Source organism: Sturnus vulgaris, chromosome 23, assembly GCF_052056855.1.
Source record: "Sturnus vulgaris isolate bStuVul1 chromosome 23, bStuVul1.hap1, whole genome shotgun sequence".
Lineage (NCBI taxonomy): Eukaryota > Metazoa > Chordata > Aves > Passeriformes > Sturnidae > Sturnus > Sturnus vulgaris.
The window spans coordinates 2,595,744-2,614,410 of NC_142265.1; the positions used below are offsets into that span (position 1 = coordinate 2,595,744).

An 18,667-nucleotide genomic window follows, 5' to 3' on the forward strand; every position below is an offset into this window, starting at 1 on the left:
TTGCTCTGCTCCCACCCTTCAGTGTGATCCTGGGTGTGCACAATCAGGAGTGCAGGAAATGGTGGCAAAAACAACCCCAGCTCCTCATCTCCTGATTCCTGGTGCTGCTTTTTTTTTCACAAGAGTCTGTTGCTTCTCCTCTCCCTGCAGCAGTTTAATTTTAGAAGAGAATGGCTCTGGAGGGACTAATAGCCTGGAAAAATTTTGCCTCGTTTGCTGTAGATCTCCCTTCAGAGAGGATGGATTTCACTTTTGTTTTGTAATGCTTTTCTTTATGACATTCCCACACCTTTTTCCATCTTTGATTTTGTGCCTGCCAGTGCAGTTTGCTGATTGCTGTGCAGCTCTGCAGCCACACGTGTTGTTGTTGCTTTGGTCTGAGCACCAGGCTCCCCTCGCAGTGGGGGCCAGCTGGGTGCTGTGACCTGTAAAATCACTGGAAATAACAGAAACAAACAGGCTGCCCATGTGCTGAGAATGTGGGTCAGCAAACACCCTCCAAGATTATTCTCTTGGGGTCCAAGTTTGCTAACCGTGCATCAGAAAACATGGTGCTTTTACTCTGGGAAGGGGATTTTGTCAAACCCCAAATGTGAATGCTACCAACAGGGTATGGGACCGGTGCCTTTTATTGGTGAAGCAGGGGCTTGTTCTCCCTTGGCAAAGGCTAATGAGGCTGCAGGGAACAGGCAGAGGGCTTGGCAAACAGGCAGGGAGTTTGGGAGGGTGTCCTGCAGGAAGTTGCCATTGCCCTGGAATGGGGCTTGGAGCAGTCTGGTCTAGTGGAAGGTGTCCCTGCCCATGGCAGGAGTTTAGAACAAGATGAGCTTTAAGGTCCCTTCCAACCCGAACCACTCTGGGATTCTGTGTTTAGAATCTGTTGCCAGGTCACCATTTGCCTGGATGTCCCCTGGCCTTTGGGAAGAGGCAGGATGAGTCAGCTGGGAGATGCTGGTCTGCTGCAGGGTTGGCTGGGTTGTGTTTTGTTCTCCAGCCTTCGCCTCACTGGGCTTTTCTTGCTGAGCAGAAATCTGGGGACACAGTAAGGCTGTGTTTGTTTGTTCAAAGGATTTTTCCTGTTTGGTTTCTGATCCAAAGCCAAGGAATGAGAAGGAGCCAGTGCTCTTTGCCATCCTACCTTTCCTTTTGTGGGCAGCACTTTGGGCAATTGTAATTAAATATTGCAGTGGTCTTGGGAAGGATTTGGTGGCCAGACATCACTTGTGGAGTTGGACTGAGCCACCTTGGTGGTGGTGTTACTGGACTGTGCTCTGAATCCCGAATAACTGCATCCCTAAGGAGTCCAGGGGGCACAGGAGGGATCAGGACCAGGGGGAGCAGGTCAATTCTGGGCTCTCTCACCTGGGCTGGCCCAGCTCTGCCCTAAGAGCATCAAGGGCAGCAGATAATTCCTAATCCAGGTCATGGCAGTGGCTCAGCTCAGCCTCAGGGAACGGTGTGGGGACACCCAGCAATGCCACCCTGGGCTGAGCTCCTGGTGTGGGGACACCCAGCAGTGCCACCCTGTGCTGAGCTCCTGGTGTGGGGACACCCAGCAATGCCACCCTGAGCTGAGCTGGTGATGTGGGGACACCCAGCAATGCCACCCTGGCCTGAGCTCCTGGTGTGGGGACACCCAGCAATGCCACCCTGGGCTGAGCTCCTGGTGTGGGGACACCCAGCAATGCCACCCTGGGCTGAGCTCCTGGTGTGGGGACACCCAGCAATGCCACCCTGTGCTGAGCTCAGAGGCTCAGGAGTCCTCAGCAAATCCCAAGGGATCCCTGTGGACTTCCAGGAGGTCGAGCTGGGCTAACCAAGAGCGTGAAGGTGATGAAGAGCTGATCACAGCTCTCCAGTAAAGCTGCAGAAAGGACGTCCTGAGGGTGAAGGAGCCCTGCTTTTAGTGAAGTGATTGTTTTTAATAGCTTTTAGCAGTGTCACGGGGATTTGGGGCCTCACTTGCACCACCAGTGCTGGTGGAGTAACAACAACAGCACTGCCTGATCCATGAATGTTCCTGGGAGAGGTACTGGGCAGCTTCCCAAAGCCACAATGAACTACCTGGCACAAGAATTCCTTCCCCCCCTTCTCACCATGTAAAGGCTTTGGCCAGCACAGTTACTACAGCAAAGAGGGGAGATTTCTGCATGCTCCTAATTGACACATTTATGCCAGCAAAACTTCAAAAGTCATCCAGACTCAGGTGGAGTTTTTCAGTTGGGTTTCATTTGGTTTTTTTTGCAGCCAGGCTCTGTCCACTGGATGGAGAATTTCTCTTTGCTTCTTTAGGCCAGGATATTAAGCCAAATCTGTCTTTCTGAGGAAAAGCAGCCCTTACTCTTTCTAGGAAAGTCTCAGTTTCTTGGTAAACAATATGTTTGACAGTGGTTAAGACTGAGGTGGAAAATAATATGGATAAATGTTGGAATTTTTGTTTAGTTTGGTTTGGCTTTCAGTTGGTAACTTTAAGCACAGCAACCATTTGAAATTGTCTGTTAGTAATGCTGTTTCCTGAACTTATTTCCATGAGCACCTCGTGTGGAGATACAAGCTTTGAGTGGATCAGCTGTGTCATGTCCCTGTTTTATTAGGTGGGACAGTAATGGTAGGAAAGGGTTAATTGTTTTATCCACATCTGCTTGGTTTGTAACACTTGTAGGTTTGTTTCAGGTCTGCGCCTTGATTCCCTGGTTTTCCTGCAGTCACCAGTTCTGTGTGCAGAACAGTTGTTGGAGAGCAGGAGAGCACTGCTGCTTGCTGCTGTCACTGTCACCTGTGGGGCAGCAAAGCTTTGGGATGGGTGTTTTGGAGCAGAAGACGTTCTGGACTCTGGAGCATTCCTGGCAGCTTGTGGCATTGCTGCTTATCCAGAGCCCGGGTGTGCTGTGCTGCATTCACCTGAAGCAGAGTGCAGCAGGGATGAATAATCCCTCAGCATGCTCTGGTGGTTCCAGGGTCAGTAATGCTGAAGGGGGGATCCCACCTCTGCTGCTGCTGCAGGAGGCAGCTCCCACAGCTCAGGAGCAGAGCTCATCCCTCTCAGACACCTACCTGCTTTTGTTCTCCTTAATAACCTGTCAGCAGGGAGATGACTGTTGGATTTTCTTGCTCTTGTTCTCCCCCACCCAGCTGAAGCCCGAGTGAATCATTGCTGCGTGGGTACAGCCCTGGGAGCTGGGCTCAGCCTCAGAGAGTCTCTGCAGAGCTGGGGTGAGCAGAGCAGGCTCTGTGTGACCAAGGAGCCCTGCATACACTTCCACAGGCTGGGCAAGGCAATTTCTGGTGGCTGAACCTGCCCCCACAGAGTCCTTGGCTGCTGCACCACTTGTCTGTGGCAGGGACTTTGTGGGAGTCTGCTTAATGGTGCAGAAAACAGGACAATTATTTTAACTTGCTCTCAGTAGCTTAAAGGCAGAGCAGATTTACTGTGTTTTAAAAACTCAGGTCACTTTTCTGGTCAGTGATGCCAGTACCAAGCCAAGTACATCTTTGGACCATGGAAGTGCATCCATTACAGGTTTTTTTTCTGGTTTTAGAACTGAGGTGACACCCAGAAGTCACTTGTTGATCTGCATTAGTAGGAGAATTTCTTCAGTACTGCAATTGGATGCATTTTTCTCCATTTAAAATCCATTCGCTGATGGGCTCGTTTTTCATTAAGTCAAGCAAGGTACAGAGTATGCAGAGTGTGAAATTATTCAAGTGAATACACACATATTAATGATAGCTTTATTTGGATTAGTAGGTGCTCTATTTGCCTGTTGTAAAAGCATCTGTCTCAGGTCTCTCACCTCCACTGGTGTTACCACAGCAGCCCGAGGGTGCTAACCTTGGAAATTCCACACTAGGCAGGATGAGACTGTCTCCATTTATCCTTGAGCTGTGCTGATAGGAGGTGATAAATGAGCCTATATTTTCCTGTGATGGATACAACCAAACCCTATCCTAACTTTGTTTGGCATGTCAGCACAATCTGTTCCTTTATTGCATGCAATTAAAAAAACCCGTGAAACTGCAAACACTCCTTTAATTAAAGCCCCCACAGCCACAGTTTGTCATGCTCAAGGCTCCTGTGGTTGTTAAATGAATTGGGTTTGATTGCTGAGGATGCAGATGTGGGGATTGGTGGGGATTTTGGGATTTCAGGTATTCAGGTGGTGCTGAGGATCAGTTTGGTGTTGTACTGCTACAGGGGACTTTATGCAGAAGGAGAAGTTTGCTTTCCTCACATCAGTACAAATTTGTTAAGGTCAGTGGAATCAGGTTTATTACATATAGAAATAGAAATTTATTAGGTTTATTACAGGTATCAGTAGAGGAACTGTGTCAGTGTCTGGTAAAATGGAAGGAGAATTGTTCAGCTGTGTGAAGGGATTAAAGAATCCTGAAGCATTGTGTGGTATAAGCACGATCTTGGGACAAGGTTTTCCATGTTCCCCGGTTGAAGAAGCCCCCTGAAGGAAGCAGTGCCCATCCATCTCTGCTTTGCTGAGTCCCAGCTTCAGAGCTGCTCTCTGTATTTCACATTTCCTTAGGCAGCAGAGGTGACCCTAAAGGGATGAACCTTTGTCCCCAGGAGTCTTTGCTGCTTTGGAAGGTGTTACTGTGCTGATATTTGACTGCGGTATTTGTGGGTTTAATGCAAGTGGAATATATGGTTCTTGTCTTTTCTGCCTGGGATGAAAGGGAGGAGCAGGGGAGGGTGATTGCTGCTGCAGGAGCCTTTACAACTTCCCGAGCTGCAAAGGCTTCCTCACAAAGCACGGCCCTTTGTACCCGGGGGTTTGTTCCCTTCAGCAGGGCTCTTCTGTTGAATTAAACTGCTTTTAAATCGTGTTCACAGTGGCACTTTTGTTGGGGAGGCTCCCAGGGCCTCTGGAGGAGCATTGACATTCCAGGGCATTGTTCTCCCATTCAACCTGAGCCCTGCCTCTCCTCCCAGGGCCAGGTCACTGCTGTCACCCACTGGTCTCCTCTGCTTTGCACTGGGATTCAGCTCCTGACAGGGGGTTTTAGCAGAGGGACCAGCTTCCCCAGCACAGCCCAGGGAGACAGAGCAGGAGGTTGGAAGGTGGCTCCTGAGCCACATCCTCCTCTCTTTGGAGGCTGCTTGTGTTCATTGTGGAGAGGATAAACTGCATCTCTTCAATCAGCTGCCTTAGTGACCTGTTCAGTGGGCTGGATGGTGGAATCCCCATCCCTGGAGGTGTCCAAGGGACACCTGGATGTGGTGCTCAGTGATCTGGACAGGGTGACAGGGTAGGGATTTGGCACAGGTTGGATTTAATAGCCTTGGAGGGCTTTTCCAGCCTCAATGACTCTGTGATTCTGTGTTCTTAATTTTGTGCTGGCTTGAGAAGGGAGTTGCTGAGGATCAGGGTGGTGCCTGTGCAGGTGCAGTGAGGGGCAGGGAGGCCCTGATGTGCTGGGAGGGCAGGTTGGGCTTCAGGGAGCTCCACCTGCTCAGCCTCAGAGAGTATAGTCAGCTCTTTGTTCTGAAGGGGCCCCACACCAGAGCAAGGGCCAGTCACAAAGCTTTATTTCTGTATGTAGATTACACACTGGCTTGCACAAGGAGATTACCAGATTTCTCAGTTGAGCCTCATTCCCTTTCCCAGAGATGGAATTGCCCCTCCCAGGTGCTGCCCACCATCAGCCCTTCAGGTGGCTCCTGCCTGAAGCTCCTCTACAGATAAAGGTGTCTTTGTGTTGGTCCTTCCATTCCAGCTCCCTCCTGGTAACTCTGCACTAGCCAAGGGTTGGGACAAAAGCCAGGTCTCTGTTTAGCGTGGAACTTTGGAAAATCTGTTCCTGTAAATAATTGATATTAGTGTCACTACAGCTCTTGTTGCTCTGCAGAAGGAGCTGTGCTCAGTGGTTGCCAGGTCTGGAATGAAGTGCTTATTCCTTGTCTTGTGCAGTGTCAAAGAAGCACGGGAAGCTCATCACCTTCCTGAGGACATTCATGAAGTCGCGCCCAACGAAACAGAAACTGAAACAGCGGGGGATCCTCAAGGAAAGGGTGTTTGGCTGTGACCTGGGCGAGCACCTGCTCAACTCTGGCCATGACGGTAAGAACAGCCTGCTCCTGAGCTTTCCTCTGCTGGGAATCTGTCAGGGTGATCATAGCTGTCCAGGGTCGTGCTGGGGGACAAATGAGTGACACAAATCCGTGCTTGAAAGGGAAACTGAGGCTGGTGAGAAGCAAACATTGTGCTTTGGTGTGGGAAGCGTCGTGGTTTGATGTGGGAGCACTGAAGGTGGCTGCAGCTCCTGCAGATGGGTTTGCAACCTCTTCAAGCTTTCAAATAATTTTTTTTCCAGGAATATAAGCTTTATTTGTATGTCAGTGTCAGTGGTTAATTGACAGGCGTGTTAAACCCCTACACTTCTCTTAACTCGGTACCTTTGTATGATTCTAGCACAATTTGCAGTGTAAATCCTTCATCTGCCTTTTCCTTGGATTTCACAGGATTTACAGGAATTAACTGGATATAGTGTTTCCTCACAGCTGACTTTTCCTCTCTGTTCAGGGTCCCTTTTCCCTCCCCATCAGCAGTTCAGGGAGGCAGAGGAGAAAACCTCTCCATTCCAAGAAAAAAATTACACAGTTGTTACCGCTCTTCCTGGGATGAACTTTGATTTCACGGGCTCTTTCCTGCCCTTTCCCTGTGCCACCTCCAGTGCAGGTTCCTGCAGTGCTGAGGAGCAGCCAGAGCACTGGGATGCTGTCCCAGGTCCCCAGGCTCAGTCATTCCCATCAGGAGCCCACACCCAGGGATATTTGGGAACGCAGCCTGGAGCAGCTGTGGGCTCTAGGTGGTTTGTCCAGGAGTCAGGAAGACAGTGATGGGATCTGCTGGGTGGCTTTGCAGCAGATCCCTTGTGCCAGAGTTGTCCATCTGGCGTCCCCCAGGTTTTGTGTGCAGGGCAGAGGGAGAAGTGACAGGATGTGTGGGGCAAAGAAGGAGTTTCTCTGTTAAAGTTGTTTTCAGTGAGTCTTCAGACCCCTTGTTTGAAAAGGGGCTGGTGAAGTCCAGGGAGTCATTTCTGCTCTTTTTCCAGCTGATTGGGTTGGTAACAGCGATGTGCACTCCCTCACCTGATGTAGGTGTTTCAGTACCAGCTGGTGCAGAGTATGTGCTTGTCCTTATGGAGTCAGAGCTGTGGCAAGGCTCGTTGGCTCAATTGGAACCACCATAGATCCTTATTGAGGCTTGAAAAGCAGTGGAGATGGTTTGGAGTCAGGAACAGGCAGTGACCCGTGTGGAACTGCATCAGGAGTAGGTAACTCACAGCACTGTGTGGCTCTGGAGCTGCTTTTATGTGTGTGCAGTGGGAGCACTCTTGGAGGGCAGGAGCCATGCCAGCAGAGTGAGCTCATTCATTGATGGGAAGGAGGGAATTCCCTTCCATCCCCAGCCCTCCTGTCTGCTTTCCTTAGGCACAAGTCAGCAGTGGGCAAAGCTTTTCCCTGCCCTCTGCACTGACATCTTCTCCTAGCTTCAAGGGGTGGTTTATTTAGCACTCAAACATCCATCCTGAGCTGAACTAAACTGCTTTAACTCCACTGGAGGTTCTTGTTTGATGGTCTCTGGGAGCTGTGTCCTTGTCCTGGTCTCTCCCCACCATCCCACACATCAGGGTGACATTGACTGGGCTGTGCTAATGAGGTCCCTCAGCTCAGGAGTCACCAGCTGCTTTCACCCTTGCTTTAATAACCCTTTCCTAACTCCCTGGAGTGCAGCAGATCCAATTTGAGTGTTGCCAGCAGGGGCATGGCTCCGTTTCCCACAGCAGGGTTGTTGTTTTCTGTGTGATTCAGCTCCCTGACCTGTATTCCAAGTGCCATCATCCCCAGGATGGGGCTCCTGGAGACGTTTCTGGCTCCCTGCGAATTGAGCTCTGTGCGTGCACAGAATTTTAAGATCCCTTCCTCCTGTAGCATTACTGTAGCTCAGTTATGGAGCCTCTGGCGGTGCTGACCTGCTGAAAGAGGCCTGAGGTGAATTAAAGAAGCTGCTTCTCATAATCAGAACATCAAAATCTTTTTCCAGAAGCTCAGAGCACACTCTGGCTGAAGTCTGTGTGTGGTACCTGCTGGTGATATTTTGGAAACACAACTTAGAATGTGGGAGTTCAGAAGAACAAAAGGAACCCAATACATTCATTGGTTTGTTTAAGCTCGTTTTAATTTTGTTGTGTCAATGCCCAATCCCCAAAAATATTCATCGGGGCTGAAGGGGCAAATGCCACTAGTGATTGCAGTGAGTGACAAGGCATCATGTGCACCTCAAAAATGCAATATTGAAACAAACTGGAGTTATGCTAAGGATTTCCTTAGTTACCAGCTTTGTGGAGATGACAAATCTTCAAGAAGTTGCTGAGAAACAGCTTGAGCAGCCCAAATTCTGTAGTCATGAATCTCAAACTGTGCTCATTTTTAGTGAGCAGGAAGAGGAACGAGAGAATAAAAGGGATAAGGACAAAAACTGCAATAAGTGTAACATTTTTTAATAAACCCTGCACTGAGGCAGCTGGCCCAGATTGCATAGCCAGGAGAAGAATGTGTTTACTGTGTACCCAGAGGGGATTTACAAACACAGAGGAGATGTTTCACTTGCTGCAGTACCTTGTCTTTCTATGGGCTCAGCAAATAATCTCTCGTTCTGCATCCTCTGAGCCACTCTGGGGAGGAGGATAAATTTGGCATGGGATGCACAGGAGGAAAGTGATGCAGGAATGTGCCCTGGTTTGCTGGTAGGGAGCAGTGGCCCTGGGTTGCCATCCTGCAGAGCTGCACGTGCTGCACTTGCCAAGGCCTGACCTAGCAGAGCATTTGTGATCTGAGATTTTGGGATGGGGATGGGCCGAGGCTGTGCTCACCCAGGCTGGTGGGACAAGAACCTACAGCTCCAGAGATCAAGATATGATATGTCTGTGCCCAGGTTTCTCCCTAGGGAAAGGTCTGGGGAAGGTGGCAGGAGTGCAGGAACAGGCTGGTGGTTCTGCTGCCCTGGGAAGATGTGCCTTATTTCCCTGAGTTCCTGTGTGGGTCTGAGCAGGAACACTGAGCAGGTACAGGGAGGGAGGTGAGGATTTACCAAGTGTTTACAATAACCATGTGAGGGATGTGCAGTGCACCTGAACTCTCCTGTGTTTCTGGTGATTCATGGTGGGGATTGTGGGGAGTGCTGGGCAGTGTCCTGGAGGTTGGGTTTGGTGTGTTTGCTTTTCAGTTCCAGTTTGGTTTGTGCTGACACTCTGAGCTGTCCAAACCCTGGAGCCCTTCTGGGGTAGGAGTTACACCTCCATGAGGTGCCAAGCTGTCCTTCCCCAAAGGCCCTTGGAGGTGAGGGGATGGAGGGAAGGAAGCATTGCTATCCGGTCTCTTTGGTGAGGTTCTGAGTCATGGCCAGATCACAGGATTATTTTTCAAAATCATCTGTGCTCCAAGCTGCTTGGGAAAGAGGGAATTGGGAGTTACAAGGCTCCTGGGCATGGGGCTGGTATGCATAGGTGTGTTGCTTCCAGTGAAAGTCTCAGCAGGGTGTCCTTTTCTTCTCTGTTGTCACATGTCAGCGCTGAATGATGGGCTGGGACCTGCAGGAGTAAAACCAGTTTTGATGTGAGGGATTTTGGACTTCTCTGTTGGCAGAGCCTGTGCTAATGCTCCCTTCAAGTATGTTGGTTTGCACAATATTTCTCCAGACACCCTGTGGAGCCTGCCTGAAGAGTCCTGTCTGCATCCCATGCAGTGCCTTACTCATCTCTTGGCTCCTGCTGGGCTTGCCTCCCTGCCAGGGAAGCGTCCCTTGGCAGCACACCAGGCTCAGCAGGGAGTTGCTGTTTCTCCATTGCCCTCAGAAGTGCTCCCAGTTGGGTTGGTACAGTTGCCACCTGCCTTGCTGGTTTGTTTTACAAATTCACGGGGTATTCTGAGTTGGGAGGCACCACAAGGATTGTCTGGCCCAGTCCCTGTCCCTGCACAGACAATCCCATCCTGAGCATCCCTGGGAGTGGTGTCCAAACTCTCCTGGAGCTCTGGCAGCCTCGGGGCTGTGCCCGTTCCCTGGGGAGCCTGGGCAGTGCCTGAACCCTCTGGGGGAAGAACCTTTCCCTCATCTCCGGCCTGACCCTCCCCTGACACAGGTCCAGCCATTCCCCTGTGTCCTGTCGCAACTTTATGGAACTGTAGATACAGCAAATCCACCCCAGTCCCTGACTCCTGAAGAGACCTTGTTCTTACTCCCTTTGTAGGCAGAGATTCTTTTTTTTCCCAAGTTTTTCTCTCTTGAAGGAAACTAAATAGAAGTTGAATTTAGCCCGACCCCAGTTACAGGATTGTGCTGGCAGAGGATGTTTGTGGAGTGTGGGAGCTGGTGGAGTGCTGCATTGCAGCAGCTGCACCATGCCCTGCTTCCTGCCTTGGAATGTTTGGGAGCTCCCCACAGCTCCTGGGGCTGGATGGGAGTGAGGGGGAACATGGTGCTGGCCTGCAGGAGAAGCTCGGGGAGCTGGGCATGTTCTTGGTGAGCTGATGGAGGGACAAGGGGTCAGATGAAGCCACAGTGCCCACAGGGAACCCAGGCCGGGCTGGGGCTGCTGCAGGGGGTGGGATGGGTCAGCACAGAGCAGGGAAAAGCCACTTTCCCATTCTGTGAGTGAGGGACTCCTGAGCTGCAGCACGTGAGTACATTAACAATGTACTTTTTATTTAAATACTGCTGGGCATCGTGTGCTGGGATTGCTTGGACTGACTGCAGAGCATGGGGACATACTCTTTGAAGCCAGAGGTGTTCCTGTTGCCCATCACTTTCTGGGAATGACCTTTCTTCCCTTAGTACTGCACTGAAGCACAAGGCAACCCTGGGGTCTCCCAGTGAGGTGGTGTCACAGATTCACCTCCAGAGATCATCCATCATGCAGCCAGCTGTATCCACAGAGGGTTTTGTAGGTTAATGGCACATGTCATTTTTCGTACCTCTGTGCCTTTGTCCTGGTCATACATCATCAGCTTCCATCACTGGAAAAGATATACTCACAAATGAAATTTTTAATTGATAAGTTTCCTATAGTGAAGGATCTATGCATGATTTTTAAATTTTTATAAAATACCCGTGCTGTGTGGTTAGCAAAAGACATTGACTTCTGCTGAAGATGTAAATACCTGCAAAAGACAAAGTTCACTAGCTCACCTGATCTTGCTCTGTGTCCTTCCTGTTCTTCCAGTTCTCCATACTTATTCAGAATTAATTTGGACAGATGGGTAGAATTAAATAAAAAAATAAAATGGAAAAGAATAGCAGAAAATAGCAGATAGGGGATCTGCATCCCTTTATAGGGGAGCAGCAAGGGTTTGCCAGGGATGGTTTTATTCTCCTGCGCTGGTTCTGATGCTCTTCAGAAAGGTCCATAGCAGCACCTTGGGACTCCTGGTGACATCATGGCTTGTTTGGGGTCCTCTAGAGATACCAATTCCTTGGAGCCCTCCTGTCCCTGCAGCTGGCTGATGTATTGGCCTCTGATAGTAATTTATGGCAGAGTTAGGTATCGAGGGAAGTGTTACCAGAACAGAGAAACACAAGGAATGAGATCTTGGCAGCCTCTTGGCTGGGATCTCTGAAAGCCTGCTTTCCCTTAGCTCAAGCACAGGTTTGGCAATCTGTGTCACCCCTTGGGCTCCTGGCTTTGATGTGAGGAGCCCCTTTAGCAGCTCAGAATTGTCACTATAATAAAAGGGTGCCTGGCTGGATTGGAATCTTTGCCATCCTGAAGGAAGCCTTGATTGGGAATTCAGGACAGCTAAGTTTTACAGATTAAGTAATTTCAGTTTTTCTTGTCATTTTAACTCCCAAGAGAGTGAATGTAACCAGTTCCCATTCCCTGTTTATTGCCATGTCCCTGTGCATGGCAGGGACGGGACTGAGGGAGCTTTAAGATCCCTTCCAAACATGTCTGGGATTCAATGATCTGATGGCCCAGGTGAAACCACTGCTCCACATGGCTTTGCTCCAATATTTTCTCTTCAGAAAGACTTAGGAATACTTGCAGAGCTTCCACATGAAATAGACTCTCAGTTTTTACCTGCAGCTGCCATGGAGTTTTGTGGCAGCTCAGCAGCCTGGCCTGTGATTCCCAGGTATGTTTGGAATTGTTGTGCCTTGAATGCTGGCAGCCACATCAATGGGTTTGTTCAGGCAATAACAACTTGTTCCTGTACAAAGGTTTATTGAAGTGTTGGTGTATGTGAGGTGCATGTGACATTTTCCTCAGAATGGTGACATGGGCCACAGCCATGCCAGCAGGGGGAGGGAATGTTGGTTCTGGATCAGGCTGGGGTTGTGTTAGATGTGCTCACTCTGGGAATGAACTCCTGAGGCATTTTTGTGCTTTCAGTAGGTATTTTCAGAGTATCCAAGCTGACAAGTTTGGATGTGAACTGAAAAGTTGAAAAGGTTGAGCTCTAGCATCCTGCTATCCCAGTTTTCCTTCTGTCTCTGTTTTTAAGTATTTGTGTGCCTAAAGCAGTTAGTGATTAGGACACAAATCTAAGTTCTGAAGTTTTTGTTAGCAATTCTCTTTTCTGCTCAGACATTTCCTGTGTGTCTTTGGCAAGTCCCTTAAAGTCCCTGTCTCCTTTATGCTTGTTAGCCAAGCAGTGGGGATATCTGGAGGTGATTCACCTTGCCTACCCTGTTCCAGGTGTCTTTTTAAAGGGGGATCACTAACTTCTCCATCGGCACAGCAGGAAAAACAATGCACTCTTACTCATCCAATAATTCTGTAATGCTCTCCTGAGTATCTGGGCTTGGTTGTTTGCATACAGAGCTGCAGCTCACAAATCAGGGGTGGATCTTGTTGTTTCCTGACACGGCCACCTAACTGGGGACACTGGAAATGCTCCTGCTCTGCCTCAGTAGTATTTGTGTATCCATAAACAGTTTTCTGTTACACACTGAAGGAACTCTGGCCTGTCTCAGCATTTTCACTTGCACCTGGGTGAGTCCCTGTTGTGCACAGCCCTGTGAATTTACATTTATACATGGTGTAAATGAGGGGGAAAAGGTTTTAAAGCTGAATTCTGGGGCAGGAATTCTGTGGGACTGCTGTGGCTGACAACCTCTGAGCTCCCAGGGAATCTTAGGCATCCCCTTCCCTCCATCCTGCTGTCCTCACTGTCCCTTTTTTTAATTGAATTGGCAGTATATTGAAACCAGGCAGCCTCAAACATGCCAAAACCAGTTTCCTTTTGGTATTTCCTGATTTACAGTAACTTTTAAATTCAAAATCAGGGCAGTCAATGGTCACAGCTGCACTCAGAGTTCCGGCCCTGAGCTGGGAGCTCAAACCTGTCCCTGCCACAAATTTTTGGCCTTGGGGAACTTGTTTGTTATCTCCCATTCCATCTCCAGGCTTGTACAATCAAACTAATAACCTGTATCTGCCCCCAGGGTGCCACAAAGTAAACTCCTAATACCCAGGAGGTACTTGGGAGATTAGGAGTAGGATATAAATATCAAGTAGTGTTTATCCAAGTGCCAGCACAGGTTGGCACCTGACATCCAGTTGTGGATGTCTGTAGGAATTAAGTAAATTTACCTGTGTGTTCCCCTGTTTATTTTTTTCCTTGAGATGGGTTTGCATCCCAAATCTGAACATTTCTGATACTGAACAGAGTATTTTAGGTGCCTGAAGTCCCTGTGGATGTGGTGATGAGTGTCTCTGCACACCCAGCCTGGTATTGACATCAAAGGCAGATCCAGCAGCCTGGAAAAGGAGGGAACAGTTGACCCAAATTGGAGATGAGCAGAGAACTCCCTTTGCTGCAGATGCCTTCTCTGCTGCACAAACTAACTAGACACAAGTTGATACTTTCAAAGGCAAATAGTTTTGAGCTATTTTGGGCAAATTTCCAACCACAACAGGCACTGTTATTGCTTCACCATCTGCCCTCTGAGTTGCTGTAACTCAAGATTATTGGGTGTGGGGTCAGCATTACAAAGGGGTACATGGGATCCCTGTGGAGAATCTCTTGTTTGGGGGGACATCTTTGGGGTGGCTAGGCAGGGAACACAAGCCTTTGCTGTTAAAAAAGACCCAGTTTGTCTCTCCTCTTATCCCTTGCCCTGCCTGCAGCTGTGAGGAAAGGATTCTTTGTGCCTGAGTGACCCTGAGGACAGCTGGGAGTTGAAAATTAATTTGCATTTCGAAACACTACAGCTGTGGGAGGAACAAACATGAGGAAAAATGTCCCAGTCAGTACAGGAATTGCTTGTGCTCTTATCCTACTGCTCTTAGCATGGGGAGAACTTTTCCCCCCTCTCAGTTTATTGGGGGAGTGTAATTGGTCTAAACAAAAAAAACTCCAGCACATTGGCCAAATCTGAGTATTAGTAGTGTCTCATTGGATATTAGGAAAAATTCCTTCACTGAAGGAGTTGCCAAGCATTGGAACTGCTCAGGCTGCCCAGGGATTTAAAAGCTGTGGGGCTGTGGCACTTGGGGATGTGGTTCAGCTGTCAGTGCTGGGAGAGCAGTTGAACTCAGAGGTTTTTCCAGCCTTAATGACTCTGTGATACTCTGGATTAAAGACAATTAAATCTGAGCCCTGGGAGCTGTGTGGGTGCAGCCTGGGCTGGGGATTGGCTGCACATTTCCATCATGGCTAGTGGGCCCTGATTCCAGCTGTCCTGGCACAGCAGGGAATGGTGCTGATCTCCCAGGGTCTGACAGACGTGGCTAGCGACCTGCCCTGCCTAATTTATGTTCCTCAGGCCTGAACTTTGCACTTTGCTTTGCACAGTCCTGCCTGAGCTGCCATAAAAGCCAATTCCAGGCTGAGGAAGCAGAGTCCAGTGCTGATCCCACTGTGAGCCCTGCATGGAGCAGGGATCCAGCTCTTGGGCTGTGGTTCCACTCTGCAGTGGCCAAAAGTCACACTCCAGATAAAGCTCTGTGTGTGTGTGTGTGTGTGTGTGTGTGTGTGTGTGTGTGTGTGTGTGACCAGGACCTGGGGCAGCTTGGACTTTTTACAACTCATCACCAGTGTGGATAGTTGAATATGCCTCACGACTTGGAAATGAGGAACAGGGAATTGCAGAATCACAGAATCCCAGACTGGTCTGGGTTGGAAGGGACCTCAAATCCCACCCAACCCCACCTGCTGCCATGGGCAGGGACACTCCACTGGACCAGTTTGCTCCAAGCCCCATCCAACGTGGCCTTGGGCATCTTGGAAAGGAAGTGTCTGCTTGGTTGGACTTGTATTTCTCTTGGTGGTTCAAACATGAGAATAGGGGTTTAGGAATGAGACAAAAGTCCTGAGAAGAGAGTCTTTTAAAGTGTGATGTTTTTCTGAACATGCAGGGGTCGGTGTGCCTGTGGAATGACATGTGAAGGTACAATATTGTGTCACAGGGAGCTCCTCATGCAGCAATAAAATCCTTAACCTCTCTTCTCTGCTGCTTCACACCTTTGTCTAACTAAGGTGGAGGGAGAAATGAGAAATTTAAAAGTCACAGCCTGAAATATTATTGGGTTTTTACTGTTGTTTTTTTTTAAGGAAATACTTGGACAGTTTTTTTGGAAAATGGCCTTGATGATCCTAGAGGTCCTTTTCAACCCTAACAGTTCTAAAATGGAGTTAAAATAGAAAATTATTGGAGTAAAAGCAACTGTATTTCTTCAAGAGGGGATATTCCCTGTTAGGTTTTTGCATAATCCTGCATTAATGGCTAGGGAGCTGGGATTTATGTGGCTGGTTCTGGATGTCTGGAAGTTGTCAGTCTTGGCCAGGCTCAGAATTCCAAGAAGGGGGCTCATCCTGCTGCAGTGGCACGGTTTGTTCTGTGCTGCCTGTGTGTCCTCCTCTGCTGCCTTCTCCCCTGCCTGTCCTTCCCAGCTGTTCCCAAAGGCAGCCTGGACAGCCAGGGGTGAGCTCCTCCACCTGCACTTTATCTGATGCCTCAAAGCAGCCTTTACCCTTCTGTCACTCAGGTCTGCATTTTCCATGAGTGTCCCAAAGCTGCTGGCACTGCATGCTGAGGCAGAGCTGGGGCAGTCAGTTTTCCGTGCTCCTGGAGCTCCCTTGTGGCTTTGCTATGTGTGGAATTCAGTGAGGAGCAGCATTTCAGGTGCTCTGGGCCATTGTCCAGCCCCAAGGCCTGGCCTGTGGGACCTGCACCCTACTGCTCTGTTTTGGGAAAATGCCAGAGCCAGAGGGGGGCTTGGTGGGAGGCCTTGTGCCCCAGGCTGAACAAACACTTCTGGTTCCAGTAATGTGCTAAGAAAATATAATAAAATAAAACACAGCACAAGCAAGTCTTACAAAACCCAGGGAGGGAACATGACAAAATATTAAAAAAAAACCCAAACAAAAGAAACAACAACAAAAAAAAAAAAACCAAAAAACCAAAAACACCCAACACGATGATAGGAAAGGAAATATACCTCATGTGAGGATGAATCAAAATGTTTTGAAAACCATAGAACTTCTGCTTCCTCGTAATGGCAGAGAATGAAGCAGTTAACGAGCCCTGGGAGATGCAATAAACCTTTCAAACCAGCTGAGGGATGCTCTGGAAGAACTTGAATTAATTCCTTTGGCTGCTGTGATGATGAAATGTGCTGGGGTCCCCTTTGGTGAGGCATCCACATTTCCAACCTTTGCACTTTGTCTCCTGGAACCACCTGGTGCTGGAGATAGTGGAGGGAGGGAGAGGTGATTGCTTTTGGAATGGGAGGCATGTGCAGTGTCCAGTGCAGAGGTGGGAGGTCCCAGGCAGCACCTGGCAGTGGATTTTAGCTGCCTGCAGCTGAGGCAGTGACTGCACTGCAGGGACGTTTTCTGGAGTCACTGGCTGAAGACCCCATGGCTCAGAAGGACTAAAATCACACTGAGGATCAGTGATTTTTGTCACCTGCCTGGGAACATGGCACTGGAAAGGGCTGTGTGCTCAGCTGGATAACCCAGGGACCAGTTCTGTGCTCAGAGGTTCCCTGGATGAGGCTGCAGGAATATCCTGAGTGTCACCCTGTACCCACTCACTGCTCCTGCCTTTCCCCAAGCTGCTGGGCATTGCCAGGAGCCAGGTGCTGACCCGGGGGGCCTTTATGGCTCTTAATGCAAACCATGTGTGCCATCCAGTCTGGTTGTTGTAATTGCAGGAAACCACAGGAATTAACTGCCAGTAGTAGAACTTTAGTGTTGCTGCTACTGCAGCCTGTGGTGTGGAAATCTCCTTTGGTTCCCTGCTGGGATGAGGCTGAGGTACCTGTCTGATTCAAACCTGGGTTGTAGTTTGGGATCTAGAAGCCAAAATCAGTTCCTGAACTGAGAAGTTCACCTGCAGGGGAGGGATTTCTGCAGCAGATGGACACAAGTACCTGGAAAAGTCACAGTGTGATGTCAGAGGCTGCTGTAGGTGATGGTCTGGGCACATTTGACATTTGCAAAATTAAGTCTTGGCTTGTGCTGTCATCCTGCCTTTTCCTTCTGAGGGAGCAGTCACTGTTCCCTCCATGTGTGGATGTACATCTCTAAAATAGGCATTAAAGGGCAGAGGGAGGTTAAACACACACCCAATGGCCAGGTGTCATCTTTGTCCAGAAATCTGAAAAATGAAGTCACCATTCCAGAAAAGGCCCCTCAGGTACAATTTTAGCCCTACTTGAATTTCAGTCCCTTCTCCAACTGTGCAGAATTCCCCCAAAATATCCTTGGTGCTGGTATGGTATATTTAGCTTAAAGAACAGATTGTCTTGGTAACCAGATGAGGAAATGCTTGGAACAAGCCTACTGGGATCTTTTCAGGGTGTATTAATTGCTCTCACTGTGCCCAGGCTCTCCAATGACAAAAGAGAACTTGAGGCAGAGCACTGATGCTGCAGCCCTTGCCTTCCCTTTGGCTCCCAGTCACTGCAGGCTTCCTGCTGGGAGTGGGGCAGGCAGGGAGACTGCTGTTTATTTATCTGCCTCTTGGTGTGTTTGCTTCTTAGTTTATTCGCATTTTGATGTACTTATTTCATCGAGCTCTACAGATTCCAGGGGACCCCTCCTGTGGCTGCAGTATGGATCATTAAGGTCATTGGGATTTCCAGCTTTAGCAGATCTTGCCACAGCACTTCAGAGCTTGGGAAAACTCCTTTGCCCGATCCTCTGGGACTCCTGCATGTAGGAAATGCTGCTGATGGGGGCTCAGGACCTGTGCAGGTCACTGTGAGATGTGTGATCTCTGGCCCATTGTAGTGGGACAGACACACAGGGACATCCCAAAGGTCTTGGTTCAGGTGTGTCTGGCAGTCTGGGGTGCTCTTCTCCCACAGGGATCAAGCACCACTGGCTGTGTCAGCACACAGAGCCTTGTCCTTGTCCTTGGCTGCATGGGATGGAGCTGTTCCACCCCTGCTGCCCTGCACAGCTCATACCTGGGCCCCACTCATCTCCCAGTGCTGTAGTGAGTGCAGTACAATGCACACTTCAGCCCTTTCTGGCCACTGCTTGAGTAGGATAGAACTCCTTCCCTGTCCACTTCCAGCCTTAAAAACTTTCTCCTTCAAGAGATGTTGAATCTTTTTGAATAAAGGCTTAAGTGTTGTCCTCCAGAAATGTTTTTGAGACACTAGGAGAATTCCAGGCCTCGTGTTGCACCTGCTCTGTTGG

The 18,667-nt window shown here is 49.2% G+C and overlaps 1 protein-coding gene across 6 annotated transcripts in view; it reads left to right on the forward strand.

The window, feature by feature from the left end:
• The window catches only part of ARHGAP32 (Rho GTPase activating protein 32), a 178,951-nt gene that overhangs the window by 135,448 nt on the left and 24,836 nt on the right, over positions 1-18,667 (forward strand). For all 6 annotated transcript variants that reach the window (XM_088177983.1, XM_088177985.1, XM_014891117.2 and 3 more), the window contains one exon: positions 5,925-6,074. In XM_088177983.1, coding sequence (XP_088034109.1) covers positions 5,925-6,074 — 150 coding nt within the window. The remainder of the gene's footprint in view (positions 1-5,924; positions 6,075-18,667) is intronic.